Source organism: Rutidosis leptorrhynchoides, chromosome 4, assembly GCF_046630445.1.
Source record: "Rutidosis leptorrhynchoides isolate AG116_Rl617_1_P2 chromosome 4, CSIRO_AGI_Rlap_v1, whole genome shotgun sequence".
NCBI classification, from domain to species: Eukaryota; Viridiplantae; Streptophyta; class Magnoliopsida; order Asterales; family Asteraceae; genus Rutidosis; species Rutidosis leptorrhynchoides.
The window spans coordinates 449,515,753-449,525,802 of record NC_092336.1 but is presented as its reverse complement, the minus strand read 5'-3'; the positions used below and the strand labels follow the sequence as shown (position 1 = coordinate 449,525,802).

The following is a 10,050-nucleotide window of genomic DNA, read 5'->3' as shown; positions in this document are numbered from 1 at the left end:
AGGGTGTAGTTGCCCTAATCCCACTCTGAAGTGATCTAGTACGTCTAAGAAGAAGTCGGAGGGGGGAACCCTAAAGTTGCCATGCTTGAACGCATGTTCGTAGATAGCCACCTTCTTCTCCGGTGGCTCGTGAGCACGCTGATTAGACAGGGGTGGCACCGGATTGTACTTTGCTAACGGTGGGTATTGTTTAACTAAGTGATCAATGTGTTTCTGCTCTATAATTGATCTAACACTATCTACATAGGTCTCGTTAGCCTTAGTCATTTTCTATAGAGTGATTGGAGAATTACTAACCTTTAGACGGTGGCCGGAGTATTTAGGATTTGATCGGAATTGAATATAGCAGCGTGTTGGGGAAGCTTGAAGCGAAAAAATGGAAATGTGTGTGAATTGGGGCTATTTATAGTGAAGATTTGGAGTCATGGGGTGGAATGGTGTGATCGTGGCTGTACACGTGTTACGCGATCAACGGGTTGCATTTTAAGTGCGCGCGTGGATGTCAGTTGGGTATTGTTACCTATGAGCGCGTGGCTGACACGCGCCTGCCAACTGCCACTTTACGTCTTGTCAGCCGAATGGGCTTCTGCAACAGTGACAGGCATTAAATGACCTCGAAACGCACGCGGAACATTGAATGCTAGTCGTTTTCTTGTTTTTTCCGCTTACTAGTTTGATATCATATATCTTGCGCCATATAACATCAAACTGGGGGGACATAATGATACCGCAACCCGCATGCGCACCCCATACGTATGCGGGCACCCACTAGTGTGTGTATGCGTGTGCTCATGTGCGTTATGCGGTATGCGGATTCGTATCTAATGCCTTTTTTCCCGGTACAGCGATTACTTGGCTATCAAATAAATATCTTTTCCATAATTACATCCGTGATTCGGGGGAGTTTGTTATGGAAAGGATTGCCATTATCTCGGATGGTTCTAGAATTAGGGTTTGCCTATATATACAAACCCTAACTATCATTCTAAAGACAATCACCTTACGTAACCGTCATCTAATACCCGTCTTACGTAACCAGCATTGCCGAGCATCTTCTAAAGGTTAACAGGTTAGTTTCTTGATTAACTAGTACCTACGACCTTATTTGGGGCCTTCTAATCGACGGTCGTCATTAAAGGTGGACTTAATCACTTGGCCACCCCGCCGACATCATCATGTCGGCCAGGGTTATTCACGGTAGCCGGACCAGAGAGCCTTGTTCTAAGATCCTTAAACCTCACTTTACGCGTTGAACAGACATATTACCCCTATGGTTAAAATATGCATGATCAGTATTTGATATTGTGGCTTCTAAATTTCTAAATTTTGTAATAAGTGCAATCTCTTCGTTCGTAATTTCAGATGTTAAAAATTTCTTTTTTTCAAGTTGAGGTCCAAAAACTTCAATATGATTGTTGATTAACTGTCACAATCAAGATCAAGTTAATGTATGTTAATCTCGAAATTGAAATATAAAAAAGAAGTTAATATAAAACCAATAATAATAAATAAGGTAAAGAAATAGTTCCGTGTACTTGCCTGTAGCATATCAGTTGGACGTAATCCACCAATCCACATTATATACCGTTGAGTAGGACATATCCAAGTACCATATGTAATACTAAAGACATCAAATTTAGTAGCAAATTTTTTCATATTAAATAAGCTATAGAAATGTGATAATATGTTTTCGATAATTGGTAGATTGTCGTTTTCAATAAATTCTCCAATTAATCTTCTACGATTGAAAAAATATAAGTCGAGATTGAAAATAAGTCGAGGTGTACAAAGCAAGACAAATATCTGTATCATAACACTACAATTAAGAAGGTTCAATACTTCAATAACCATCGTCGATTTGGACAAAATTAAAAATAAAACATAAACATAAACATGTACATTGCATACCTCCACTATTCACGCTATCTATAGTCAGAACTTCAACAACATAAAATATAAGTTTCACATATCTGATGGTTATCTAAATGGTCATAAGTATCTACTTGTAGAACACAGAGTAGAGCTCCATACCTATATCCCATTCGACGCCATCTAACCGAAACATCAAAATAATGAATGTAAATTGAGCATCTTAAAGGACATGTTATTGTTGTAGTAAGTCGATTTTGCGTTTCTTTTTTTCCACCATAGTTGCAACCTTACTGCATTGTACACGACTTACAAATCAATTGTTAGATATTTAGGTTGTTCATTACTGAATCAAGATAAACTTCCATTACGAATCCAATATGGTCATTAATCGAAACAAAACAACACTGATAAACAATTAACTATCATCTTACCTTTTTGGTAATAAAAATGAACGTAAAAGCAACATTGGTATGCTTCTAAAGTGAAGATACAAATTTCAAGTTATGTGTCTCTCATATGATTAGTGATTCCAGGTTCAAGGAAATTTTAATATGAGTAAATGATTATCCAAAGCAAGTAATATAATATTTGATATCTCAAGACATGTCCATGAATGATCTCTAAGTTAGTGTACTGAGTTTACTCCATCACCCAATTTAACTCGGTTAAATTTTGACGGTCTCATGCCCATGCTATAACGGAAAGAGAAGCATTTAATTTGTGAAGTTTTACATTTTTGTACATCTATTGTATAAGTAAATTCTAATATTAGATGTATCAATTATGTAGCTACAATTGTCACAAACATTCCTACAAATCAAGAAACTTATGAAAAGTGGTTGTATGGTATATCTGTACAACAGAAGTGACCATACATGAATCATCAAAGAATAGTTAAAGTCACTCCCGCTAGAAAAAGGTGGTATAGCTGCTTTATTATAGGTGGAGTGGAAGGACTCGCGCTTCGATTAAAGTAAGTTGCTCCCTGATCCGCAAATTGAGTTCACCATTAGCACCTATAACCATTAAAATTTACAAAAATGATAGTAACAATTTAAAAAATATGGAAATAATGACACTTTACCCATTTTGATCCAGGGCTGTGCTGCCTACCCAATAGTCACCACTGAATATATCGAATATTTTGAAATGTTAAATTAGACAAGAATATAAAAACTGAAAAGATAACTGTAATTTCCAAGTGAGCTGTGCAATTCAGGATATGTTTTATTTATCTCTATCGGGTGACTTGCATATTTGTAAAATACTACAAAGAAAGTAAATTCATAAAAAGTAAACAGGTAAAACAAAAAATATGGTCTATCTAAAGGTATTTTTAAAGCATAAGACCTCCTAAATCATGTTACAGCAAAAAAATTATATTATTAAAATTATATTGCTTTTATAACATATTAGACTCAACACTTGTTCATGAAGTGATTTTATCTAAGAGAAAATAAAATTGGGTCACACAATCAGTTACATCCTGTAACGTAACCCACTTGACCCACCCATGTTGCCACATCCAATCAATCCCATTTGTTTTTTTTTTTTTTTTTTTTAAAGATCGGTTTTAAACCTTTCCCAATGAGTACTTGGTTGCTTCAAAACTTCACATGAACTGCTACTGCAGGTTCATAGTTAATTGAAAATCCCTGAAAAGGACATCCAAAGTATATAAAAAACATGTGTTCAAAACCATTTGAATTTTTATAAATATAAAATATTTGCTAACATCCCTCAGGATATTTTCACCTTATATGATGCATCATAAAACGGGCATCATCTACAGGCGAAACAGTAGATCCTCATCTCTTCTTTCTTCGATTAGACATCTTTGACTGCCCACGGACGTCACATTTTAGGTCTCGCTCACCACTATTTCCACTCAAACCTTTCACTGCATACTTCCCACTTTTGTTGCAGCTGTACGAAAACCTTTAACTAACAAAGATATAAAATTGATAGTGATTACCACAACAAATTCATATCTGAAAGCACGGTCAGTGTTTTCTAGGGTGTTATGAACTCGTGTTATATATATATATATATATATATATATATATATATATATATATATATATATATATATATATATACATACATACATACATACATATACATATATATATATATATATATATATATATATATATATATATATATATATATATATATATATATATATATAGTCCATATAGTTTTTTTTAATTGAACATTATATAAATTTGAATGGGTAAATAATCAATGTCGTACCCTATAAACTAAGACAAAAAAAAACAAATCGTTTGCATATTTGCGTAAAATAAGTTTGAAGATATTCATTTGGGCAAAGTATTAATTGAATAGACAAAATCAAAGTGTTACTTCATACACTTAGTTGGTAAAATACAAATGAAGGATAATCAGAATGTTAGATAGCCAGCCAAACTATTATGTATAAAATAATAATCAAGGATGAGTCAGCTTAGTCGGGTCAAACAGGTCGATTTAGGTTGGGCGGTTCAGTCTGGTAAAGTCGAAACCCATTTTTCAATCAATACTATGGCCAAATGCATACAACTACAACTGAAATCATTCATCATCTAGATTATTGAGTATACTGCAATTTTGAACAAATGCGCCATTCTGCAAATATCAGCAACAGAAACTATCATTCTGTATAAGGAAACTTTTGACCTGTCTAAATGCTCTTGAGGAGTTCCAAATTGCCTGAATGATAAATAAAAAAAACCTAGGTAATACACTCAATTACAGAACGCTATACATATCACATTAAGCTTCTCTCATATAGTTGACTATCAACTAAAGTTCAATCATAAAAAAAATGAAAAAGTTTGTAACCTGTAGCTGCAGCACCTGCTATAACTACGACTGCGGCTTCTACCTCGTCGAAGTGGAGAAGGAGTCCTCGAGTAACTTCGCCCACGCTTGCTCTCAACACTAAATAAAACAACAACAAAAAACAAAAACAAAAACAAAAAACTAAATCACAGAAACATGGCTTCACAAATGATGGAAAATAATTTAAAGACGTGTAAAAAACTCACAACTTCTTCGGGTTGTTCTGACAATGTCTCTCTATATGGCCTCGCTCACCACAACGATAAGATTTGTTCTTCCAGTCACCAGCTTTACAATCTCGAGACCATTGACCATCTAGTCCAAAATTAAAGCAGCGACCCGCACCAGGAGGAGGACCTCTGCCAAGATATTCACGTGACCCGCCCACATAACCACCACTGCCACGTGGCACCTGTATGTCAACGGGTACCGAATGAAGTCGATGGCTAATAAATAAAGAATAATACATTAGAATGAATAGCATACCCCTTTGGCAAATTCAACTATGATTTTCGTACAGAAAGATCTTTTGACCATTACCCAACCTTGTTTATGGCCCATTTTCGTACAGAAAGATATCGTTCTGACCTCGAGAAATTTTCTCATGGAACCAAGGTCTGGTGCTGGAGATTCATCCATAATCTCAATGATATTCTTTCACTTCAAATGTCCCTGTCATTTATCAACAGTTCATATTTCAGCTATGCTCTATACGTACTACAATTAAAGCAACATTCAAACAACATGCCAATTTTTGGTAAGAAACGAATCAAACAGTTAAACTTGTTATCATTCAAACAGTTCATAATCTCAAGAGGAAATTTAAACATACACAGAGAATTAACATTAACATACTTGATTACTTTACGAATAACCATAATGTATGACAACTCTTTTCTGGCATACTTACACCAAGAATGAGTTTAGAGAGACATAATTCTTTTCTGACTGCACAATATCATCGTCAAAGAATGCAACTTTGGCAAACGATTCCTGTAACATGGAGTGAGACTTCCGTTCGGTATTCCACTGCAAAATTCTTTTTATGTTATGGATCTGAACACCATTATGAAATATTATGTAATCAGAGTATATATGCATGATTGGTGAGCACTTAAGTACCTGAAATCTGTTTCTTTTCATTATGATCATCACGTTTCGCATGCAGGATGGAGTGTATTTAAAATTGATTTATTACTTAATAATTTTGTGGATGATTAATGATCGTTGGATTAGGGGTATTGTAACGTAATTTTCTAATCTAACGATAACTAAAGGGGTTTTGAAAACATTTTGTTAAACTCTTCTAAATCCTTTGATTTAAAAACTAAACCTAACCCTAAAATCTAAACCCTAGAATCTAAACCCTAAACCCTAACCTCAAGCCTAAACCCTAAATCTAAACCCAAAACCCTAACCTAAAGCCTAAAATCAACCCTTAAACCTAAACCTAAACCCTAAAATCAACCCTAAACCTAAACCTAAACCTAAACCTAAACCCTAAAATCAACCCTAAACCTAAACCTAAACCTAAACCCTAAAATAAATCATAAACCCTAAACCTAAACCTAAGCCCTAAAATCAATCATAAACCCTAAACCTAAACTCTAAACCCTAAACCCTAAAATCTAAACCCAAAACCCTAACCTAAAGCCTAAACCTAAACCCTAAAATCAACCCTAAACCTAAACTCTAAACCCTAAGATCTAAACCCAAAACCCTAGCCTAAAGCCTAAACCCTAAACCTAAACCCTAAAATCAACCCTAAACCTAAACTTAAACTGTAAACCCTAAGATCTAAACCCAAAACCCTAACCTAAAGCCTAAACCCTAAAATCAACCCTAAAATCAACCCTAAACCTAAACCTAAACCTAAACCCTAAAATCAACCATAAACCCTAAACCTAAACTCTAAACCCTAAGATCTAAACCCAAAACCCTAACCTAAAGCCTAAACCCTAAAATCAACCCTAAACCTAAACCTAAACCTAAACCCTAAAATCAACCATAAACCCTAAGCCTAAACTCTAAACCCTAAAATTTAAACCCTAAACCCTAAAAACTCTGAACCCAAACCCTAACCCTAACCCTAAACTCTAAGCCCTAAAATATAAACCCTAGAATCTAAACCCTAAACCCTAACTCTAAACCTAAAACCCTACACCTAAACTCTAAACCCTAAACCCTAAATCTAAACCCTAAAATCTAAACCCTACACTATAAATCTAAACACTAACCCTAAATTTAAACCTAAAACCCTACACCTAAACTCTAAACCAATATTTGAAGCATAAATCTTGCAGATGATCCCAATTGCAGTTTTTTAATCTTAATTAAATCACATAAACAATAAACAATAAAAAAAATTAATAAATACAATTCATATCGGATGCTGTAGGCCGTTTTTTTCTGTCATCGTGTAAACCAAACAGTTCTTCTTTCATCAAACAATTAAGCTAACTTTTCATACAAACATATCATCAAACAGTTTAAATACACCCATTTTTTTAACTCACGCATGATTTTCAATATTTAAACACGGTTAATTATTAATTAGTGAAAATAATAACAATAAATTAACACATCAGACATCTAAAAAATAAGTTAAAATCTAACTAAATCGTCAAAGATAAATAATCAAGTAATCATTTGACGACTTTCAAACCATAAACATCAAGTCATGAATTTCAAAAACTTATTAATTGATTAAATAGTTAAAATATATAAACTAAATTGGTTGATTGTTACTTCTGTTTTTTGAAATATAAATTCCAAATTCAAACCCTAAAATCTAAAATTTGTAACAAAAGCAATACACTACCTGATAGACGATGGCAGTGCATTTGAAGTAGGTTACAGGCGGAGAATTCCTCGTAACAAAAGCAATACACTACCTGATAGACGATGGCAGTAATTTTGAAGTAGGTTACATGCGGAGAATTCGAGGCCGCTTGCACCAAATACGCTGACGTTGACGGAGGCGGTGACGGAGGTGGTGAGTGGTGACTGGTGAAGGAGGCGACGGTGGACAGGTGGTAATTGGAGATATTGAGAAGCTAGGTTTGTTGAAATCGACCTTAAAAATAGAATTATGAGAAGATATTGAAACCCCTAATTTTGTTCAAATCTACCGTGTTTTTTCTTAATTTAAGGGTATTTTAGGTACATTATAATAAGTTTTTGATTTGATTTATTAAGGAACGTTGGATTAATGGGTATTCTAATGTAATTTTATAATCTAACGGTAATTAAGGGGTTTTTGAAAACATTTATTAGCTAATTAAGACTCTCTTTTAATATATATATATATATATATATATATATATATATATATATATATATATATATATATATATATATATATATATATAGCTTTAATAGTTTATATTTAAATGCGAATATCAATGATTGTTAAAATAATAATATATATTTTCCATTAAAATATTTTACCCGCAGTGAATCTAACGAAAGAAAGAAAATTAAAAAGTTCGATTTCACCACTGATATATATACTATAAATTATAAATTATGAATTATCAAAACAATTCAATTGACCATGCCATCTAACTTATCTAGTTTGGGCACTTTTATTTATCAATACTGCATGTAGGTATCTTTTTGCTTCAATAATTGAACATAAAGAAAGTGAAAAAAATACATACACAATTTAAGTGAAAAAATTGCATAAAAAAGTTTACAATGTCGCATTGTCGGATGCAGTAAAAACGACACAGTTTGAAGTCTTTAATAGTATATGTAGTAATAATATATAAATGGGGTTAGGGGTTCACTGCACCGCGCGTTACCGTGAACCCTTAATTCATTTGTGATGATGTGTAATTCATTTGTGATGTTGTTTTTTTCGAATCGTTTGATATATGTGTTTGGTCTCAACAAAAAAAATGTACTTGAAAGTGCATAATTTAGTTTAGAATATGTAAAAAGTAGAAATAAATATTAAAAATAAAAATTGATGTAGTAAAATTAGAATGTAAAGTTGTGGGGAGAATATAAAAATAATAATAATAATAATAATAATAATGAAAGAGGAATCGTTTTGTATAAAAGTACTAACCATTATTTTAATAATTTACAATATATATATATATATATATATATATATATATATATATATATATATATATATATATATATATATATATATATATAGGATCAATGGGGAAGTAACCAATTGGGGGGAGCGGAGGGAAACAAATTTTTTTTCTTCGTTTTTTCGAATTTTTTTTCAGGCATTAAAATCACACGAAAATATGAACATTTTAAAAAGACACTTCGTCATGAATGTTATTATTTAGGCGGGAAAACGATTGACAAAAATAACATTCAAGATAATATTGATCGTGAAGAATGTTAATCTTCGAACGTTTTTTTATTCATGTTTTGTGAAGTACTTTTTGTCAAAATTTAACCTGATTTAGAGTTTAGGTTTATGGTTTAGGGTTTAGTGTTTTGGGTTTAGTCCCTAAATCCAAAATCCTAAACCCTAAACTCTAAACCGTTCGTGTTAAAAACTCAATCTAAATCCTAAATCTAAACCCTAAACCCTAAATTTCTAAACCCTTATATCTAAAACCTAATTCCTAAACCCTCAAAATACGCTCGAAAAACACGATAATTGTTATATATTATTTCTTCGAGCATTTTTTCGCCAAAATAAAAACATTTATCACAAAGCGTCTTTTTTAGATGTTCATATTTTCACCTAATCTATAATGTTCGTGAACAAAGTTTTTTCAAAAAACGAAAAAAAATATTGCTTCCCTCCGCTTCTCCCCAATTGGTTACTTCTCCGTTGATCCTATCACTATATATATATATATATATATATATATATATATATATATATATATATATATATATATATATATATATATACATATATATATATATATATACTTTCCATTACTTACATTATTTTAAAATGTGTCTAAATATATTTGTTGACACAAATATTAATTGATTGAATTATAAAAAAAATATAATATTTTTTCATATAAAAATGTTATCTATTCACACAAATACAATATAACTAACGATGCCGTTGTTAAAACTGAATAATTGACGTTGAATGATTCATAATCTAAATAATCTAAAATCTCCGAATAAACAGTTTGAATAAAAATAAACTGTTAACTGTTTGATAATCATTTTAAATAGACGATAAGAATTGCGTAAAATTACATTATTAACGTATTACATGAATAAAAAATATAATATCATTGTTTCTTATGTGTAATGGATGTGATTTGAGAAAAATATTACAAAAAATTTAGGTATTTAATGGTTAAAAGAGTGTTTTAACTCTGAATTATT

General features: G+C 32.0%; 1 protein-coding gene across 11 annotated transcripts; it reads right to left on the bottom strand.

Moving 5' to 3' along the window:
* Positions 1 to 2,195: 2,195 nt before the first annotated feature.
* On the bottom strand, positions 2,196 to 7,804 carry LOC139844396 (serine/arginine-rich splicing factor RS2Z33-like). Of its 11 annotated transcripts, none has more exons than XM_071834619.1 (9): positions 7,611 to 7,804; positions 5,627 to 5,745; positions 5,203 to 5,388; positions 4,923 to 5,128; positions 4,717 to 4,815; positions 4,552 to 4,584; positions 3,628 to 3,816; positions 3,452 to 3,527; positions 2,196 to 2,888 (listed from the first exon to the last, which is right to left on the bottom strand). In XM_071834619.1, the coding sequence occupies exons 3-7, from the start codon at positions 5,353 to 5,355 to the stop codon at positions 3,813 to 3,815; spliced, it is 495 nt and encodes a 164-aa protein (XP_071690720.1). In that variant the 5' UTR covers positions 5,356 to 5,388; positions 5,627 to 5,745; positions 7,611 to 7,804; the 3' UTR covers positions 2,196 to 2,888; positions 3,452 to 3,527; positions 3,628 to 3,812. The 11 variants fall into 11 exon arrangements, with proteins under 11 accessions (XP_071690720.1, XP_071690715.1, XP_071690723.1 ...); XM_071834614.1 differs by lacking the exon at positions 4,552 to 4,584 and adding an exon at positions 2,957 to 2,998 and having other exon boundaries at positions 3,628 to 3,810; XM_071834622.1 differs by lacking the exon at positions 4,552 to 4,584.
* Between the last annotated feature and the right edge of the window lie 2,246 nt (positions 7,805 to 10,050).

Excerpts from the sequence above, each read along its gene's own strand:
- LOC139844396 (XM_071834613.1), bottom strand. The coding sequence starts at position 5,355 with ATGGATGAATCTCCAGCACCAGACCTTGGTTCCATGAGAAAATTTCTC. Across the intron at positions 4,816-4,922 it reads CAGAACAACCCGAAGAAGTT|TGTTGAGAGCAAGCGTGGGC; the intron begins GTGAGTTTTTTA and ends TGTTTTATTTAG. Across the intron at positions 3,811-4,716 it reads AGCAGGTGCTGCAGCTACAG|GTTTTCGTACAGCTGCAACA; the intron begins GTTACAAACTTT and ends TGTTAGTTAAAG.